Source organism: Lampetra planeri, chromosome 65 (assembly GCF_965212315.1).
Source record: "Lampetra planeri chromosome 65, kcLamPlan1.2.h2, whole genome shotgun sequence".
In the NCBI taxonomy this organism is placed as follows: domain Eukaryota; kingdom Metazoa; phylum Chordata; class Hyperoartia; order Petromyzontiformes; family Petromyzontidae; genus Lampetra; species Lampetra planeri.
In genome coordinates, this window is record NC_136171.1 from 3,066,504 (window position 1) to 3,088,463 (window position 21,960).

The 21,960-nt window shown below is 49.0% G+C and overlaps 1 protein-coding gene across 2 annotated transcripts in view; it reads left to right on the forward strand.

Moving 5' to 3' along the window:
• Positions 1-19,579, forward strand: part of LOC144737135 (uncharacterized) — a 131,651-nt gene extending 112,072 nt beyond the window's left edge. The window contains exons 14-20 of one of the 2 annotated variants that reach the window (XM_078619834.1): positions 249-279; positions 1,354-1,436; positions 5,259-5,289; positions 12,770-12,849; positions 14,421-14,463; positions 15,941-16,011; positions 16,935-19,579. In XM_078619834.1, the coding sequence (XP_078475960.1) occupies positions 249-279; positions 1,354-1,436; positions 5,259-5,289; positions 12,770-12,849; positions 14,421-14,463; positions 15,941-16,011; positions 16,935-17,004 (409 nt within the window). In that variant the 3' untranslated portion in view covers positions 17,005-19,579. The remainder of the gene's footprint in view (positions 1-248; positions 280-1,353; positions 1,437-5,258; positions 5,290-12,769; positions 12,850-14,420; positions 14,464-15,940; positions 16,012-16,934) is intronic. The other variant, XM_078619835.1, reaches the window with a different exon arrangement.
• Positions 19,580-21,960: the final 2,381 nt, after the last annotated feature.

Consider the following 21,960-nt stretch of genomic DNA (forward strand, 5'->3'; position numbering starts at 1 on the left):
GTAGTGGGTGTGGCTACCTGAGCAGTGGGTGGGGCTACCCGAGTTGTGGGTGGGGCTAACTGAGTTTTGAGGGGGGGGGGGCTACCTGAGTTGTGGGCTGGGCTACCTGAGAAGTGGGTGGGGCTGTACGTGTCGCGTGAATGTCTCACAGAATCCTTGCATGATCACGATTTGTCTTCCTGGTCTGTGTACATGTGCACTGATGCCTGCTGGTGTGTGTACGTGGTTTTCGTGTGTCTTGTCTTCAGTGGAAGAAAACAGTCACCACAAGCTGCTCCGGTAACGTTATTTCCTATGCATATACAACAACAATAATCATCATCCTTGCATTTGTAGTGACTTCCTCGGAGACACATCCATCTATTTTGATGGAACTACCTAGCTAGTACAGTTGACAGGCTTTCTAGCTAGCGGAGTCTAAGAGTGGTCGAGACGGTGGCAACGAAGTTGACGAACAGCGACACAGCGAGGGAATCCACTTCCAGCAACAGCCCCGAGCTCTCACCCCAGGCCCCCTTTTATCCTCCCGGCGTGGCAACGCCCCCTTTATAGAACCAACTCGCAGGTTCCCGGGCTTCCAGATGGACCACTTCCTGAGCTTCTCATTAGATCTCCTCGCCCCCATATATACTCCTTCTGCTGACATGTGTACAGCCCCCTGCTGTCAGTACCACTTTTCCGTCAGCAGCCAGTGTTTTTACACTACACATTTATAGGGCGTGTGACTATATGCACTAGAATTGCAAAGCGCATATCATCTCAGAGATTGAAAGGAAACCCCTCCCCCACCCCTCCCCCAGTGCCAGCTGTGCCTGTGTAGCATTAACTTTGTATTTAGTCTGGCCATAGGGGGTGACGTTTGCTACGCGTTTCTAAAGTGTGGGTACTCCCACGCCTTTCCAAACGCGCACTGGCCAGTGTGGAAGAGCAGGCCAAATATCCACTGCTGGTGGTCTCAAGTGGAGGGTCTTCCGCCAGCAGTGATGTGAGCAAGCAATTGCAGGGCTGCTGCTTTAGCCACTGTTTTTTACCCAGGTCGCCCTTGCAAATGTAACTCACCTGGTGTCTTGAGTTTCTCGCCTGTTTAAACCAAATCCCCTCGACTCACTCACTCATTTACTCAGCATCCCACTTACTCACATCTCACTTGTTCACTTGCTCACTCAGCATCTCACTCACTCGCTCTTACAGATGACACTCTCACCTGGTCTCTTGAGTTTCTCACCTGGTTAAGCAAAATCAACTTGTATTTGATCTCACCTACTATATCGCATACATACATAGTACATATACATCATTGGTGATTGGAAATTACGCCTAATGACGATTAATACGATTGTGTGTCCTGATCAGGCGACGATTTACGCTGAACTCAATAAAGAGAACTTGGCTAAGAAACGTCCAGTTGGATTCACATCAGCTGACAAACCTACAAGGTAAACTTGTAACGTTATTTTTTCAAGGGCTCGGAATATATCCCCCCCTATTTTACACCAATTCTGTGATCGTTCATCTTGCATCGTCACGACTTGGAGTGTCCTCTCAGATGAGTCGTGGAGCTGTTCATGACCCTTCGTGTTGTAGAACGGCCCACGGAAGTGGATATCGCAGAGCTACGACCTCCTGCGATCCCTTCCTCAAGTCAACTCCGTCGCTTTAACATCACGCACGATGCTGCCTCTGTTCCATTCCTTTCACACTTGCCGTTGTAGTAAATGCCGCGAACGTACGTGTAGAATGTTGAACTTATTTCGCACCCTACGTAGCCAAGCATGCTAATCGGAAGTGCGGGTGACTGACCACGAACTAAACACAAAAAACGCAGTTCTAAAGAAGTTTTTCATCTAGATGATGATTTTAAAGTGTATAGCTCCAGTGGCTTTCTAATATCAGAAGAACGTTCTTGACGGCCACAGAAGCGTATCTGAAAGCGCCCAATGCAGTGACCGTCTTTCAATCAGAATATTTACAAAATGGGACCTTTTTTTCCAGTATCAAAGTATTAAAAAATAAGAATAGATTTTACCCTTTCTGGCAATGAAACAGGAATTGTGTTAATATGGTCAAACACCAAATAGAAACCTTTTGCAAGGAATCAAGTCTGCATTAACAACCCGCAGTATTTGTGGTGAATATACAAACAAACATGCTCTGATAAAATATGCATTGTCTGTCTCTGGCGTAGCCCAATCAGTTTTATAAGAGAGGTTCAATCCCTGCCAGTGGTGGAGTGGTTAGCACGGCTGGACTTTGCAACGCAGCAGAGATCGCCCGTTCATTGTCCGGTCATTCTAAATGAAGGAAGAACCGATCACTCATCCTGTGCCCTTCATGTGTCTACTTTTACTATCACTATCTCTATGGCCCTTTGCTCGGGACTCCGAGGACAAAGTGATTTCTTGCACAATCGAACGTCGAGGTACTTTTCGCTCCTTCTGCTATTTACAGCCCTAGCAGAGGAGCCACTGGTATGAAATTACACGTTGCTATGGGGTCGTCCATAAATGACATCACGCACCTAGGGGGGGGGGGGTCAGACATTTGTAACGATGTGTGACGAGGGGGGGCAGTTTGAAAAATGTGACGTCATGTAAAAATGTGCAACTTTAAATATAGAATTGTTATAACAACGCTAATTTTGATTAATTTTCATTATTAACGATTTGATTATTTAAATTTACTAAGGTCACCTTTTATTTATTCCATGAAGGAGCATTTTGCTTCTCCATGGGAGAATGGAGAAGCATACATTTTGAAATATGTTTTAATGATTGTTATTAAACATTTTGATTCGAATGATTCTACCAGGGCTTTTCATTCTGTGGAATTAATATATGATTGTTATAATTGTACTCTCCATTTTGCTTCGTTCAACTACAAAGTGTCAAGTATTTTTTGTATAGTTATAATTACTTTTGATATTTTATAATTATAAGATAATTTCAATATATTATTCTGAACATCTGCAGTTTTAGTTAGACGTTGAATATTTCAAATGAATTTTATGCTAAATTTAAGCTTTCCAACGCCTCCTTTTCAATAAGTGTTTTTTTCCTACAACATCAGAGTGCAGCGCCACATTAAATACGCACTACAATGACAATAGTTTAAAGCGATTTGAAGCATGTTTTATCTTCAAAATGGAAATATGGTGTTGGGGAGGGGGGCAGAGCTTTGTGACGTCATATTTGAGGGGGGGGTCTGACTTTTTGTGACGCCGTGTGACGAGGGGGGGGTAAAAAATCGTCCAAAATCGCGTGACGTCATTTATGGACCGCCCCTATGGCATGGGCGAGTGTCTCCATAGGACAACCTCTGTTGTTTTCTTCCCCATAAAGTGCTACGGTCTGTTCTCTTATGTAACGCCGGTAAAATACGAAATTGTTTAGTTTAGGTATTTTTGATTTTGGAATCGACGAGCACAGCCATCTACCCAAGGCCCAAAATATAAAGCAGGGCCGGAAAAACAAGCGGTGCTGTGAAATAGATGGAAGGGGTTGACACCGTTTCTTGCCTTGAGTGAAGGTTGTGGTCAGGAATTGGCAAAAAGGGATGGTAAGGAGTTGCAACGAGCGGAGTTGTGCGCTGCCTGTGTGTCTCCGTGTCTGTGTTTTGTCTCTCTGTAAAATTTAGTTCTACCTGATGACGGTTGCTTGTGTTGCAATCGAAACGTCGTACTCTATTTAATTTATTTTCTTTCTACGTGACTTCACCGAAAGAACCAAAGAGTAAAGGGGGAAGCGTTGTGACCTGCAGTGCGGTGAGTGAGTGGGTTATTAGGTGGTTTCAGTTTTTCAGTTTTCAGTTTCATTTATTTAGTATAGCCCTGTGAGTCATTCGGCTCTTGAATCGGGTGCAACCGCAACAAACAACAATGAACAAGAAAACAGAAAAATCCAGGAAAAAACAGCAAAAAATCTCCCAGAAAAAAACACCGTACGCCAACGCTCTGTGCAAAAATCCCAGTGGGATGCACGCCAAACAACAACAACCACAAGACAACTTAGATTAAAGCCATCAGTCTAACTCCATACTACAACAAACAAACATGGCCAAACCAAAAAACTTTTCGAAATCGCCAAAAAAAAGCAATAAAAGCAATGTAACAGTGATCATAGGAACTGTGACCGAAATTTCACAATAAACGATATAAACAACATGTACCACCAAAACCCTGTAGCCATAGCTGGCTGCATGAGTCACTCCACAACAGTAGGAGCATCAGTTGGAATATCAAACATTTTCAATGCAACTTTAAAGATTATCACACTAAATCTAAACACAAGATCATACTTTGGTGACACAGAAACCGCACGGGGATCCAGGTGCCATGGTGGCGAGGTGGTAACTACCTCACCTGGAGGTCCTGGGTTCGATCCCGACCCTGACGGCCTGCTGTTGTATATTTGAAGTTTGCGGTGTCTCTCTCATGCTCTCCGGGTCCTCCAGTTTTTCACTCCACATTGAGACTCAACGTCACGCGTTTGAGTATTTGGCTGCTGGAAATGTCCACGTGCTCATGATCCACTTTGTTGAGCACTCATTTGTGCTGAAAAAGAGCTGTGACCCTTACCCAGCATGCCCTGCAATGGATCATTGAGAGGGTGAGCGAGTGAGTGGGTGGGAGCGGCTACCCGAGTTGTGGGTGGGGCTACGTGAGTAGTGGGTGGGGCTACCCGAGTTGTGGGCGGGTCTACCTGAGTTCCGGGCAGGGTTAGGTGCCGTCCATAAATGGCGTCACGCACCCAGGGGGGGGGGGGGTCAGACATTTGTGACGATGTGTGACGAGGGGGGTTTGAGAAATTTGACGTCACATCAAAATGCGCAGCTTTAAATAAATATAAACAACACATTCTATTTAATTAAATAGACTTTTTAATAAATGTTTTCTCTTACAACATCAGAGTGCAGCGCCACATTAAATACGCAACTAGAATGGCAATAGTTTAAAACGATTTGAAGCATGTTTTATTTTCAAAATGGAAATGTGGTTTTCGGGGGGGGGCAGAGCTTTGTGACGTCATATTTGAGGGAGGGTCTTTTTGTGACGCCGTGTGAGGAGGGGGGGTCAAAAATCGTCCAAAATCGCGTGACGTCATTTATGGACGGCCCCTTACCTGAGAAGTCGGCGGGGCTATACAAGTCACGGTGACTGTCTCAGAATACATGCGCGTTAATGATTCGTCTTCCTGGTCTGTGTACGTGTGTACTAATGCCTGCTGGTGTGTGTACGTGATTTTCGTATGTCTTGTCTTCAGTGGTGAAAAACAGCCACCACAAGCTGCTTCGGTAACGTTATTTCCTATGCCTATACAACAACAACAATAATCATCAGACTTGCATTTATAGGGCGTTTCACTACATGCCCCAGAATCTCAAAGCGCATCTCATCTCAGCTATTCAAAGGAAACCCCTCCCCCCACCCCTCCCCCAGTGCCAGCTGTGCCTGTGTAGCATTAACTTTGTATTTAGTCTGGCCATAGGGGGATGACGTTTGCTACGCGTTTCTAAAGTGTGGGTACTCCCACGCCTTTCCAAACGCGCACTGGCCAGTGTGGAAGAGCAGGCCAAATATCCACTACTGGTGGTCTCAAGTGGAGGGTCTTCCGCCAGCAGTGATGTGAGCAAGCAATTGCAGGGCTGCTGCTTTAGCCACAGTTTTTTGACCCAGGTCGCCCTTGCAAATGGAACTCACCTGGTCTCTTGAGTTTCTGACTTGTTTAAACCAAATCCACTCGACCCACTCACTCATTAACTATTCTACTCACTCACCATCTTACTCATTCACTCACTCCGCATCTCATTCGTTCTTGCAGATGACACACCTGGTCTCTTGAGTTTCTCACCTGTTTAAACCAAATCAACTTGCATTTGATCTCACCTACTATATCGCATACATATGTAGGGTTGTTACGGGAGGGCTGTAGGTGCATGGGATCCAACGGGGAATAAACACAGTGGGCGGAGCTCCGGGAGTACACGGGGGTGGGGTGCCCGCAGCGACGTCCGCATCAGGCAGCCTGGGGGGTTGTGATCCTGACGGGGGGTATAAAGGGGGAGGACAGAGAGAGCTCGTGGCTCAGTCTGGGAACGAAGGAGGAAGAAGGAAGATCTTCTAGTTAGAAGCCCTGGACTCCCCTCGACGCCGCCCTTGTAAGGGCTGCGGAGGATCGAGCCAGAGGCGTGGTTCCGTGAACCAGGGTCAGTACCCTGGGACTCCGGAGACCGTAGCCCGACTCACCAGTGTCGGGCCAGTTAGCCTCCCCTAGCCCGTTAGTGGAGGACTTGGGAGTAGGTCAGGACTAGCTAGGGTGTATCCCCAGTTATCCGGGTGAGGGGGCCGCTACCCCCTCTAGTGCTGTCCTGTACCGACAAGCTTGAATAAACATACGTGTGCCTCAACCTGGGTGTCCAGCGTAATTACCGGTACTTCATCTGGTGTCAGAAGAACTACGGACATGGAAACACGCCAGACAGCTCGAGCCAGAGTACCGGAGGAGGACACTGCTGAAGTCATTGAGCCCGAGACGGCTCACCAAGACATGGCGCAGCCGGGGGCCGACGCGTTCCTACCGGGGCATCGGCATGAGGAGGGGCCGCAGCCAGACGCGCTACGGCTGGCTCACGAGAGGCTGGCGGAGCTACTGTACGCCGCTGCCGCCACGCTGGAAAACATCACGCGGCTGGGGGCTGGTGGTCCACCACGGGGCGAGGGGAGTCGTCGACCTGAGCGCCTTCCCGCCATTTCTGAAGACTCCAACTTTGAATTTCCCGCCATCGTTACGGCAGCTGCAGAGGGCGTGGCCGGGCTCAACCTTGGGTCCGACACCGCTCTCGCTGGGACAGCTGCGTCATCACCAGCGGAGGGAGCGTCATCACATCGGCGACAGGCGATTCCATCTGCCATTCGCGCCGACGCACAGCCGAGTCCCGGGAATAAGAGCCTGCAGACTTCCAAGGCGATCGCTGCGCTGCAACAACGGCTGCCTCCGCTGAAAGAATTTGTTGGTGCAGAGGGCGACTGGGGCGGCTTCCAGCGACGCTTCATCGCCCACCAAGAAATGGCAAGGTGGTCCGACGATGAAGCCCTCTGCGCGCTGCCGGCGCTCCTCGACGCAGACGCGCTCGCCGCCCTCACATCGGCGCCGAAAGAGAAGCGGTCTACTCTGCCGAAGGCGCTACAACTGCTGGCCGGGGTCTATGGACCTTCAGCAGAATGCAGAGAGCAGTTCTACGAGCGCAAGCGGGGTGAAAAGGAGTCGCCCCTGGCATACAGGACGAGCCTCCTAGCGCTGGCTAAGACGGCTTTTCCCCGTATGGACGATGACGGCGTGGACGCGATGGTCACGGAGAAAATACTCCTCCTGGCAGACGACCTGGACATCGCTGTCGTCGCACAGGAGGACGCTGAGATGACCTCTCTTCAGGCGGCGCGCCTCCTTCACGCCAACCTTCTGTCCCTGCGGCGGAAAGCCAGCAGGGCATCGGCAGGGCGTGCGGTGGCTGCAGCCACCCTTCCGACGGAGGAGCTCTTCGCCGTCGACCATCGACGGCAACAGGCGCAAGAAGTACGGTCGGCCCGGGACGGGTCAAGCCGTTTCAACCGCCCATCGTCTCCACCGGGGCTCCCGCGGTGTTTCAACTGCGGCGTCCGGGGCCACGTCGCCTCGGGGTGCCGCTCTCCGCGACAGCGCGGGACGACGCCTCGACGGGACGCCGGCCCTCCTCTTCCCAAGCTCCAGCAACATGATCCGGCGAGTCGCGGCACCACACATGCTTGGCCAAAGCACCCACCCGTTGCACACTCTCGCACCACAACAAACGGGGGGCCGATGTCGCGTTGCAAGGGGCCAACGCGGATCACTGCGGGGACTCAAATCGAGCCCAAACAGTGGTCCGTGTTGGCCCATCGCGTGGTAGCCGCGTCGTCAGGGTCGTCGGCCGTGGTCGGACACATTGACGGGGTAGAAGTACGCATCTTGGTCGATACGGGGGCATCGGCGACAATCATTTCGGAATTAATTTACAATATTCTGCCCGTACAAAGCCGGCCTTTAATGCCGGTTAACGTCCCATTCTATGCCGCTAACGGGGGCTCTCTCGGCATCATGGGACAGATTCGAGCGCAAATTTCTATTGGGGACATCAAATTGTCGGGGCCGATTTTCGTTTCCTCCTCGCTGGCGGTTCCGTGCCTGCTGGGGACGGATTTCTTAGGCAAAATGCCCATTCGTATTTTGATCGACCAAGGATGCATTGAGCTTCCGTCGGGGCGGCGCATGGCGTTCCTGCCATCCCCTGCGGCGGCTCCGACGGCGTTCGCGACGGTACCGGCGTTCGTTGTTAAGACTGTTCATGTGCCGCCGGGAGCTCAAATGCTAGTGCCTCTGAAACTTCGTAAGCCCTTCGCTAAGGGCATAGGGGATCAGGGTGTTTTGCTGGGACCGTCTAGGGCCGGGGTTAATGGACCTCATTTGATTCCGGCCCAGACCGTTGTAAGAGGGGACGGGGACCCTTTCATCGCGGTCCTCAATGTGGGATCGCAGACGGTGGTGGTTCCTCAAGGGACGGTGCTCGCGCATGCGACGCCGATGCCCTGCGAGGTACCTGTCGCGAACCACGTTGGCTCTGCTTCCCGGATGCTCCCACATTCGGACAGCGATGAAGGGTGGCTCGACGCGCTTTGTGCGGAATCGACGGACCTGACAAATTCAGAGCGCCAACAGCTTAGAAGGCTACTGAGGGAATTTTCCGACGTTTTCAGTCGTGATAAATATGATTTGGGTTGCACTCACCTGCTGCGTCACCATATTGACACGGGTGACAGCGCGCCAATTCGCCAAAATCCGTTTCGGTTAAGTCCCGCCGAAAAGGACCATGTCAAATCGGCTGTTGATGACATGTTAGCCGCCGACATCATTTCTCCCTCCACCAGCCCGTGGGGAGCGCCGATCGTCCTGGTTAAAAAGCAGGACGGCTCGTTGCGGTTTTGCGTGGATTTTCGGCGCCTTAATAAAATTTCGGTTGCCGACGCATACCCGCTCCCACGGATGGACGAATCGCTGGACGCTTTGGCGGGAGCGCGATTCTTCTCCACACTAGATTTACTTTCGGGATTCTGGCAGCTTCCTCTGGACGATGATTCTAAGCCTAAAACTGCTTTCCGTACACCGCACGGCCTGTTCCAATTCAACCGGTTGCCGATGGGCTTACACTCAGCGCCGGCAACTTTCCAGCGATTGATGGAATTGGTTTTGGCTGGGTTGCAATGGGAGTCGTGCCTGATTTATTTGGATGACGTTATTGTCTTTGGTAAAACTTTTGACGAACATCTCCAGAGGTTGCGGGCGGTTTTCCTAAAGATGCGGGCTGCTAATTTGAAATTTAAGCCCCAGAAATGCCATTTGTTACGCGAGTCGGTGCGTTATTTGGGGCACATCGTAGGGCGCTCGGGTATTGCTACCGATCCCGCCAAAACGCAGTGTGTCAGCTCCTGGCCGACTCCAACCACGGTGGGAGAGGTCAGGAGTTTTATTGGCTTCGCATCATATTACCGACGCTTCGTCGCTAATTTTGCAACAATTGCAAAACCCCTACACGCGTTAACATCTAAAGGGGTCCGGTTCCACTGGGGTCAGGATGAGGAAGCTGCTTTCTGCTCCCTTCGGGACGCGCTGGTGAAGGCTCCTCCCTTGATTTACCCAGATTTTTCGAGGCCGTTTTTGCTCGACACCGACGCGAGCAACACGGGTATTGGAGGCGTGCTTTCCCAGGTGGTTGACGGCGTGGAACGGGTGGTCGCGTACGGCAGTCGGGTGTTGTCTCCAACGGAGCAAAGATATTGTGTCACCCGTAGGGAACTGTTGGCAATTGTCTATTTCATCCAACAGTATCGCCCATATCTGTACGGTCGGCATTTCACCGTCCGCACAGATCATGCGGCACTGCAGTACGCCCTGAAGGTTCAACAGCCATCGGGACAATTGTCCCGATGGCTGGAGGTCCTCCAGGATTTCAGTTTTGAAACCACTTATCGTAAGGGCGTTCGCCACACCAACGCTGACGCTCTGTCACGGATGCCAACCGCCTCCGAATGCGCATGCCTCCTGGGGTCGGGGCGTTGCAAGCCAGTAGGGGACATGATGGTTCCGGTCCTGGCGGCGGCCGCCGACGATGAAACGGTAGTCCCCATTGATATCGCCGAACAGGGGAGAGATTCCCTGCTTGGATTGCCCGTTGATGAATGGGGGCGCCTCCAGTTGGAGGATGCCTCCCTCCTCGCGTTGCGTCGTCGCGCCGGGGAGAGGGGGCGTTTGACGGGTCATGCCGACGCATGGGAAACCCATGCGGGCTTGCTTATGCATTGGGACGGGAAATCCCAGCGTCACCGGCTGGTGGTCCCTTCTGGCCTACGGGGTAAGGTGGTGTGGGCTGCTCATGAGCGCCTCCTCCACCTAGGTACCCAGAAAACACTCGCCTTGCTCCAGCTGAATTATTTTTGGCCGGGCATGACTAGGGATGTCGCTGATCTGTTGGCGGCATGCCCTCAGTGTGCGCAGCGCAAACCACCAGCACGGGAGTCGAACCCGCCCTTGCAGTCCATCCAGGTCTCCAGAATAAATGAACTGGTCGCACTGGACATTCTGGGGCCATTCCCCGCCACCCCCAGGGGAAATAAATATTTGCTTACTGGGGTCGAATATTTTACGCGCTGGCCTATGGCCTGGCCCCTGGCGAATCAGTCGGCAGCAGCCATCGTCGACGCCTTTGTCCAAGGTTATGTCATGGACAAAGGTGCCCCGGAGCGGTTGTTGACCGACCAGGGTAGAAATTTTTCCGGGAAACTCCTAAAACAAGTCTGTGATCTCCTAGGAACGAAAAAAATTCGAACCTCTCCTTATCACCCGCAAACGGACGGGATGGTCGAGCGTCTGCATCGCACCATCTCGTCTATGTTGTCGCAGCAAGTCTCGGACTCACAGACTGATTGGGACTTACAAATTCAAGGGGTTCTAGCGGCATACAGATTGGCTCCCCATGCTGCGACGGGATTTTCACCATTCTTTCTTATGTATGGCCGCGAACCCGACCCACCTGTTCCGGCACAGCTGCAGATCCCCGCGCCGCTGGGTAAAATTAAATTGGATGAACACGTTAAATTTAACCTTGACAAACTGACTGAGGCGCGGGATGCTGCGAGGCTAAATTCTGACAGGCGTCAAAAGGCGAACGAGCGCCTCAGGCTGGCTCGCGCGCACGTGCTGCAGTGGAAGCCGGGGGACAGGGCATGGCTGCACTGTCCCCAGGTACCGCTCGCGACCTCCTCTAAACTCGTGCGCCCGTGGCGGGGCCCCGTCGAGGTTGTCGAGGTTTTGAGGCCTCAGTGCGTTCGAATCAAATGGGGCAGGCGCCGGTGGTTTGTACACCCCTCTAGGCTAAAACCGTTTGTTGCGGTGCGAGGGCCCACTCCACACGCGCGGGGCCAAGCATGTGGGGGGTCGACCGACTCGGAGGGTCCGTCGCTGCTCTCGCCTGATGTGTTGCCGGCTGTCCCACCCACAGGTGCACCGGGAATGACGGGCTCATGCCCTACAACCCACACGGGTGATGCCGACGGTCGCGCCACTTCAATCGCGACCTCATCTCGAAAGGGACAGCCGCCACCGGATGGTCCGCCGTCCGGGGTTGCCCCGTGTGACGGGCCTGCGGCAAGGACGCGCGCTAAGATGCGCAGACTCTTATAATATACAGAAAGAAGAAATTTTTTTTTTTTTTTATTTCACGTGTCATGGTTACTGTATGCTGCGTCGGTGGTGCGCTCCTGCCACATTGTGTGTGTTGTGTTGTGTGTGTGGGCGGGGTGTGTGTGTTGTGGGTGCGTTGTGTGTCGTGGGTGTGCTGTGTGTGCTGGGGGAGTTCCTGGCTAGTTGTATATACGCGCTTTTACGGATTTCGTATTTATACGGGGGGGGGGGTGCGTCGGACATTCCCTTCGGGGGTGTGCTTGTTCTTCTTGTTGTTCTTGTTGTTGTTGTTCAATTTGCATTTTGTTGAAAAAAATGAGGCACACACGGGGTTGAGGGGTAAATGTTCCTTTATTGGAATTGTTGCAGCCGGGACGGCTGCGAGCTGTAATGGGGGGAGTGATGTAGGGTTGTTACGGGAGGGCTGTAGGTGCATGGGATCCAACGGGGAATAAACACAGTGGGCGGAGCTCCGGGAGTACACGGGGGTGGGGTGCCCGCAGCGACGTCCGCATCAGGCAGCCTGGGGGGTTGTGATCCTGACGGGGGGTATAAAGGGGGAGGACAGAGAGAGCTCGTGGCTCAGTCTGGGAACGAAGGAGGAAGAAGGAAGATCTTCTAGTTAGAAGCCCTGGACTCCCCTCGACGCCGCCCTTGTAAGGGCTGCGGAGGATCGAGCCAGAGGCGTGGTTCCGTGAACCAGGGTCAGTACCCTGGGACTCCGGAGACCGTAGCCCGACTCACCAGTGTCGGGCCAGTTAGCCTCCCCTAGCCCGTTAGTGGAGGACTTGGGAGTAGGTCAGGACTAGCTAGGGTGTATCCCCAGTTATCCGGGTGAGGGGGCCGCTACCCCCTCTAGTGCTGTCCTGTACCGACAAGCTTGAATAAACATACGTGTGCCTCAACCTGGGTGTCCAGCGTAATTACCGGTACTTCACATACATACATAGTACATATACATCATCGGTGATTGAAGATTACGCCTGAGGATGGAGATGATTAATATGATTGTGTGTCCTGATCAGGCGCCGATTTATTCTCAAGTCAATAAAGATAAATCGAAGAAAAGTCAATTTGGATCCACATCAGCTGGCAAACCTACAAGGTAAACTTGTAACATTCTTTTTTTCAAGGGCTCGAAATATTTCCCATCCCCACCCCCCTCTATTTTACACCAATTCTACGATCATTCATCTTGCATCGTCACGACTCAGAGTGTCCTCTCGGGTGATTCGTGGAGCTGTGCATGACCCTCCGTGTTGTAGAACGGCCCACGGAAGTGGATATCGCAGAGCTACGACCTCCTGCGATCCCTTCCTCAAGTCAATCCCGTCGCTTTAACACCACGCACGATGCTGCCTCTGTTCCATTCCTTTCCTACTTGTTGTAGTAAATGCCGCGAACGTACGTGTGGCATGTTGAACTTATTTCGCACCCTACGTAGCCAAGCATGCTAATTGGAAGTGCGGGTGACTGACCACGAACTAAACACAAAAAACGCAGTTCTAAAGAAGTTTTTCATCTAGATGATGATTTTAAAATGTATAGCTCTAGTGGCTTCCTAATATCAGAAGAACGTTCTTGACGGCCACAGAAGCGCATCTGAAAGCGCCCAATGCAGTGACCGTCTTTAAATCAGAATATTTACAAAATGGGACCTTTTTTGGCAGTATCAAAGTATTACAAATTAAAGAATAGATTTGACCGTTTCTGGCAATGAAACAGGAGTTGGGTTAAGATGTTCAGACACCAAATAGAAACCTTTTGCAAGGAATCAAGTCTGCATTAACAACCCGCAGTATTTATGGTGAACATGCAAACACACATACTCTGATAAAATATGCATTGTCCGTCTCTGGCGTAGCCCAATCAGTTTTAAAAGAGAGGTTCAACCCCTGCCAGTGGTGGAGTGGTTAGCACGGCTGGACTTTGCAACCCAGTAGAGATCGCCGGTTCATTGTCCGGTCATTCTAAATGAAGGAAGAACCGATCACTCATCCCGTGCCCTTCATGCGTCCGCTTTTACTATCCCTATCTCTATGGCCCTTTGCTCGGGACTCCGAGGACAAAGTGATTTATTGCCCAATTGAACGTCGAGGTACTTGTTGCTTCTTCTGCTATTTACAGCCCTAGCAGAGGAGCCACTGGTAGGAAATTACACGTTGCTATGTCAGGGGCGAGTGGCTCCATAGGACAACCTCTGTTGTTTTCTTCAATATAAAGTGCTACGGTCTGTTCTCCTATGTAACACCACGTGTTGTTGTCATAGCGCGAATTGGATTTAACGCTATGAATGTATTAGCGAGCAAGTGTTTCTACAACGTGGATGTGGATGTGGATTGGATACATAATGCAATTTAAGTGAATGGAACTACGTCGCATGAGTAGGAATAAGTGGTTTGTATGGCTGCCTCGGTACCATCATCATCGCACAAGGCATTGGGATGCAGCTGGATGCTTCTAGATGCCACCCATGCGCCTTAGTCTTTGTTTGGCCTGCGTTACACATCTCACGGCATTATCGCGGACTGTGCTTCACCCTCTATGGTATATATTTTTTATTATAACGCGATTTTTCCATAACGCGGTGTTCTTCAGGAAAGCAAATACCACCTCGTAATAGGAGAACGGGCTAGACTCATTTTATTGATCTCTCTCTGTTGCTTTGCCTTCCAGTTCAAACCTCCAAGCAGAAGATGATTACGCAAATGGGCAACAGGTGTGACACCCAACACGGACGCAAGAGCACACAGCAGCAAGAACAATACCGTTTCTCTACCCTGCACTCCTAGCGTCTTGTTGCATTGTTGTTGTAACGTGCTGCATTGGCAGCGGCAGCGTAACCCGTTGGCGGCCGCTCTGCTACGAGCCCCGGCTATGACCCGAGTTCGATTCCTGCTCACGGTCACAAACACTGGTAACGATTATCTGAACCAGTCATGGGCCTCCCCGAGGTCGTCGCGGCCTTAAATGAGTTCCCGGTGCGGTGTGTAAACATCACCACTGGGGAGACAAAGGCGGCCGGTGAGTGGTGTGCCGGCCCTCGTGTGCTGTGCCGGCCTTCATCGGTGCTCGCCAACAGCACTTGCCCCACCAGTCTGGTAAAGGCTATACGGAGCGGATCTTTGTCTTTGTTAACTTCAATATGGGACCTTTCTTGGCAGCATTAAAGTATAACAATAGGTTTTAACCTTTCTGCCAATAAAACAGTTGTGTAAAGATGTTTGGTGTTTTAACATTTTGACACGACTGTTTTAGTGGCAGAAAGGGTAAAACCTATCGTTATATTTGAATATATTGCCAAGAAAGGTCCATATTGTAGCTGCTCACCCCGAGATATAAATGCCCTGGTAGTGGCATTGCACTTGTGCTGTTCGCCTTTTGGCGTTTTCTGGTCTAACACTTTGAGACGAGGCTCTAAAGAAAGCTGTCTCTGGTGTGGACCAATCAGTTTCAAAGACAATGCCCATATATTATCACAGCGTGTTGTTTTTTTGTTTGCATGTTCACCACAAGTACGTGTGGTTAATGCAGACAGGATTCCTTAAATGATTATTCTATTTGGTGTTTTAACATCTTGACACAACTGTTTTATTGCCGTAAAGGGTAAAAACTATTGTTATACTTTTGTAACTTGCTGACCCTGTGCCCCTGCTGGACATCTGTCAAAGGGAGCTTCACAGCTCATAGGATTTCTCCTCCTGCCGGAAGTCTAAATGAAGCTTTTGACTCTGATAGAGATTCTGAACTGACATCCACCGCAGTGCTCGTACATGTGCTGACCTAAGTGGCTGCGCAAGGCTTAATCATTGTCACCAAATGCTGGAACGAGATTGACTTATTTGGTGACTGTGTTGTTGCCGCCGCTGCAGTGGTGCACAAGCAAAAACAACAACGCCACGCGTTCAGTGTCAATAACCACACCACTGTGTGTGTGACCTTAAAATTATTCAAACATAGATAAAAATAGGCAGCGTTTTGGGACATGGCCCTGCTACATGTCACACGGCATCATTAATGTGCTCTGAAGAAGGGCCGTTGCCTGGAACGTCGCCGATCTAAACATACATTTCACTTCCAAGGCCACACACGATGTTACTGCCAATTGTTATAATTACCATGGCAATGATGTCTCAAGATGACGATCGATGTGACTCACTGCTGCCCTGTGCATTACGCAACCCGTCACCCTCTAGCACTTGCAAAAGCCGAAGCCAAACATAGCTCCAAAGCCGAGGAAGGATTCCCAGAATAACAACTATTGCAGGTACCGTGACTTCACGTGTCTTCAAGTATCATGATGTGTATTCACTTGTCATCACGGGCGTTCGGGATTCTAGTCCACATAATTCGGGGTAATGGTGACATCCTTGGAGAGTTCTTTGGTCTTGGCCATGGTGGAGAGTTTGGAATCTGATTGATTGATTGCTTCTGTGAACAGGTGTCTTTTAATCTCAGCTCGTTACCTGTATAAAAGACACCTGGGAGCCAGAAATCTTTCTGATTGAGAGGGGGTCAAATACTTATTTCCCTCATTAAAATGCAAATCAATTTATAACATTTTTGACATGCGTTTTTCTGGATTTTGTTGTTGTTATTCTGTCTCTCACTGTTCAAATAAACCTACCATTCAAATTACAAAATCAGCAGGGGATCAAATACTTGTTTCCCTCACTGTAGACTGCAGTCTATAATGTCGATTTGTTCTTTTTGCTAAGTTTCGAACTTTTGCCATTAAAGAAAACGCCAGTTATAATGTCCGTTTGTCCCTGCTATGTGCCTGTATTTTACGGCTCTGGAGATTTGTTTGTGAACTGTCCAAAACGTTCGGGGAGGTCGTGTCATATGGTCCTTTGACAATCTGGAGATTTTCCAGATCGTCGTTAACCTCCCTTTGCCCCGGAGTTTATTATTTAATGGCTCTTTATGACCTCCAGATGCTTGGTGTGGCTTGTGGGAGGTAGCGGGGTTGAGTGTGTTTGTTTCATTTTTTTTATCGATTATTATTTTTAAAAAAAATATTGGCTGAATTATTCTTAGTATCAATTTTTGGAAAAAGGCCTACATCTACAACACCCCTGACGTCTCCGCTGGTGTCTCTCTTGGTGTCTCCCCTGGTTTTTCTGATGGTGTATCCCTCGTGTCTCCCCCATATCTCCCCCGTGTCTCCCATATCTTCCCTGTGTGCAGTGAAACTCAAGAAAGTGAAATTGAGCCACCCCCGGGACGTGATGAATGGACACGAAAAGACAAGATCTAAGAAGACAAGGTCTCTCACCTGTCTCAATGGCCAGGGTCATAACCACTCAGCCAGCACCGCTTAGGATCTGGGTTCAATCCCTGGGACAAGCGTTCCTCCTCCCATCTCGGGGTTTATAATGGCCGGGTCAGCGCAATATGCTAGCGCCGATTAGAGTTTGGTTTCTGTGATTTTTTTGTGTTGATGATTTTATACAATGTAATGTCAAGTTTTCATGAAGTGGCAATTGTTATGTGGTCACTTCCCCATAACTTTGTAACCGTGTTGTGAATTGTTTATTGCGTTTTGTGTAATTCTGCTGCACCTCCAGGGTGAAATTAAGCAAACTTCGAAATGTTCTTCATTTGTGCGAGCTCGATATAAGCCCATCGTGATAATTCATTTAAACTTTACATGCCTCCGATATCACAAAGCGCATCTCATCTCAGGCATTCGAAGGAACCGCCACTCCCCCACCTCCCGCAGTTCCAGCTGTCCCTGTGTCGCATTCATTTTTGTATTCAGTCTGCGCGTGGAAGAGCAGGCCAAATATCCGCTGCTGGTGGTCTCAAGTGAAGGCTCTTCCGCCAGCAGTAACGTGAGCAAGCAATTGCAGGGCTGCTCCTTTAGCCACTGTTTTTGACCCAGGTCGCCCTTGCAAATTGGGACTAATCTGGTCTTTTGAGTTCCCACCTGGTTAAACCAAATCCACTCTACTCCTTCGCTCACCATCTCACTCATTCACTCACTAACTCATTCACTCACTCACTCACTGAGCATCTCACTCGCTCGTGTAAATGATAATAACCCTACAACACGTATTATGACTTACTTGCTGCCAGTTGTACAAGAATAGCGAAACAATTACAATTAAATGCACTATTAATGTAATGCACATATGACCGCCAATCATTTCCATTACTCCCGAAAATGTTTTGCGAAAGTGCTAATCTCACGAGCGTTCTATTTCTGACACACAGCCATTGAACCCAGAATGAGAGGTTCCTACATGTTCTTGACACCGCCATTATGAACACTCTGAGAAAAAGTTAAATACATTGTGTGACCCAGGGCTTCAATCTAGAATCTCGCTATGTCCGGCATGGCCATTATGAACCTATGGGCGCCACGGTGGCTAGGAGATGTTAACGACCTCGCCTGGTATGCAGGAGGTCGTGGGTTCGACCCCGACCCTGACGCCTTGGAGGTTGCGTGTTTTTCTCCCGGTAGTAGTGTGGATTTTGCTCCGGGTCCTCCGCCCCCCCCACCCTCACATTTCGAATCAACATCACGCGTTCAGAGTATTTGGCTGCAATATATTTCCACGTGATGAGCCACTTCGTTGGGCTTCTGAAAAAGAGCTACAGAGCTCAGTGGGCCTTACCTGAAAAAATAGGAAGTAGTTTTATTTTTTATTTAAGCCTTAGATCTTAGGTCATGAAGGCTTACGTCGATGAGTGACGGAGATTTTTTTTTTTCTCCCAAACTCTGGAACTCGTTCCCCATGAGATTTCAGGATCGCATCGAGTCCATGGACATTTTTAAAACACGTCTTTGACAAAGTTTCCCGACACTTCTGCTTCCATCAACTTTGTTCGTGAGTTCGGCAAATTGCCCTGAGCATTGTGTTGTGTTTTTAGTTTCGGGAGTATTTTTTATGCCGCGTGTCCACATCTCTGTGTCCTGAACAGAGTTTTTAAATCATTGATGGGGGGCACTATATACATCGAATATATTATTATTATTAAGCTCTGCTTGGCAGGTCCTCAGTACAAGCTGGGGCTGGCATTGGCACTGATGTTATTATCCACGACTGCAAATAGAACTTCGGATCACGGCGCAAAACGCATTCACTGCTTCCCACACTCGAAGCAAAAAATTATGATGGCACCGTGGCACTTGTGACAGGCTAGCTGCACTTTGAAGGCCACGAGGAGGTCATGGGTATTGGGGCCCAGTGATGTGGCTTACTTGATCGAGATGGCTGGCAGATGGCACCACCGCCTGTGCTCCCCCCAGACTGTGCCAACTCTCTGCGTTTTATCTGCCCGCCGCTGCTGCTTGTTGTTGTGAGCATAGCTCCTCTGCCCCTCCGTTCGTTGCTGGAGGGCGCTTTGCCTCTGACTGCCCAGTAGTAGTGTTCTTCACGAGCTTCCTCCTCCACAGAGGCCGATCTTGACACCGCAACTCCCTCGTGTGCCACAGTGCCGGCCTTCATAGGTGCCACTCGCTAACAGCACTTGTCCCGAACAGTCAGTTAAGGGAACACGGGGGATCACTGTCTTTGGGACCAGATTTATGTAATGTAACAATTTACATCGGAGTATACACACAAGGTGCGTTTTAATTGCCTGATTGTATTTTAGTGTGAAGAATCAGATTTGTTTTTTCTTTCGTGAATTTATTTGACGACAGCGGAATAAACTCAACGCGGATGTATTATATCTAATTAAATCGATACGAAATTTCTACTGTAAATACCTGTCAAATTTTGTAATTCACTTTAAATCATAGGGTGACGATTTTTTTCACGTAAAATACACCACGGCAAGATATGGAAGTCGTACGATGCTTAAAATAAAAAAAATGAAATTCATTTTGAAAATGTTCACTTTTTTAAAATCGATTTATGTGATTGACAGTTGTTTGTGTGCGGGGGGAGCGGTGCCACTTGCTAACGGCACTTATCCCAACAGCCTATTACAGGTTATACGGGGGGGATCTTTGTCTTTATAATAATATCTAGATTGGAAGTTTTCGTGACTGCAGGGATCCATACTCTTTGGTTATTTCGGTAAAGTCACGTAGGTATAACTTAAATTAAATCACGACGTTTCGGGCGCAACACAAGTGCCCGTCACGTGTGTCGCGCCCGAAACGTCGTGATTTATTTTATTTTATACCTACGTGACTTTACTGAAAGAACCAAAGCGTATGTTTATAATAATAATTTATATTTGTAAATCGCGTTTCGTCCAAGGATCCCAATGTGCCACCGTGTATGGAAAGGAAGAAATTAGTCAGAGCCAGCCGGCGTAAAGAGGTGAATTTTCAGGGCTTGCTTGAAATAGCTCTAAATATTCTCGTTGTCTTATTGCCAGAGGCCAACGCGTTCCATAGTCTTGGAGCTAGTTTAACACGTAGGCTTTCGCGACCAATATTGTTCATAATCAACGATTTTTGGGTTTAGATCGCGTTATTTATAAATGTGTCGTAACCCTCCACCACCCGACACGGCCAATCAGTAAAAAAGTGTCACGTTGACAAAAGACAAATAGTTCACTGCTTTAGCCCACCGGTGTGTTGAAGCGTGAAATCACAACATTTACAATTTGAGTACGACGTTTCGCTGGTAATTGCATCCAGCATCATCGGGCAATTCGCCAGAATGGCGAATCCATCATCGGGCAATTCGCCAGAATGGCGAATTGCCCGATGATGCTGGATGCAATTACCAGCGAAACGTCGTACTCAAATTGTAAATGTTGTGGTTTCACGCTTCAACACACCGGTGGGCTAAAGCAGTGAACTATTTGTCTTTTGTCAACGTGACACTTTTTTACTGATTGGCCGTGTCGGGTGGTGGAGGGTTACGACACATTTATAAATAACGCGATCTAAACCCAAAAATCGTTGATTATGAGTCTTGGAGCTACACTGGCAAAAGCGCGATCGCCCCCAGGGAACGGAGCCTTGACCTCGGAATACTAAGAAGAGGGAAATCGGAAGACCTCAAGGCAGGGCTGTATTTATATCCAATAGGCCACAGTCGGCACGGTGCTTAAGACCTACTAAAAAAATGGACCAATGTTTTTTTGGTTGTATGATAAAATAAAATGTAACCAAGATATCTTCTTGAATCAATATATTTACATGGCTGCTCGTTGCAATTTCTTTGCAGTGGTAACAAGTCGTTGACTCAGTGTAAGCGAGGCATATTGCACCTAAAATAACAGTCGAACAAATCTCTAAGCTTAAATGAAAGTAAAACAACATGGCGCTCACCACGTGGTCGTCCTGTGAGAACACTGAATTTGTTATCGATGAAAATGAACGGCATCCTTTTAAAGCTGCGTCATCCCATATGATAATCATTGTAAAAAAAAGTTTAAGAAATCTTCGCTTATATTTTTAAGCTTGCCTTATTTTTATTCAATTATTTCAAATTAAATCTGCTTGTCTGCGGCACACAGCGCCATCCCATCGAATGAGGGCACAGACTAAAAAAACAATGAACGTATCAGCAGTAACGACGTCTACGCGTGAGACAATCGAGTGACAGCGGCGGTTGTAACATGGGCAGTACCAGTACAATGAATGTTATTACTGAAGGCCTACGAAACAGAAGTGCCTAGAACCTACAAGGACCTTAATCCAGCCCTATCTTAAGGACCTCATTGGTGCTGGTATATAAGTGTGGCCAGTTCCTGTTAAGTAACCCATTGTGACAACCTTGCAAGCCAATGGCAGGAACCTTATTATCAATTCGATATTTGATTGGGAGCCAATGCAAGGGACAATAGAGTGGGTGTGATGTGCTCAATAAATGGCATAGCCGTCAACCCATACGCTTTACCTTCTTCTTGTACAGGGAAATATCTTTTCAGGTCCATTCAGCGTGTAGTCGATTCAAAACGGGCGAAATTTATTTTGTCTATTTGTGTTTCTCCCTTGTGATGGGACTTTGTAGGATGAACGTTGAGTGGACAGGTATGTAGTAGTGTAGTGTATAGTGTAGTTAATACTAGTGTATAGTGTAGTGTATCGGATACACGTTGAGATCTATAAGGGCACGGGGTGACCAATAAGGTCTGATTTGGTCTGTAATAAGGTAGGGCGCTGATAAGGGGTGAGTGGGTGAGTGTGTGGGTGTGTGAGTGTGGGTGAGTGAGTGGGTGGTGTGGGTGAGTGGTAGTCTCTCGGCCTCGCTGTGCGCTGCGTTGCACCGCTAGCAGAGTAGTTAACCTCGCGTTCAAT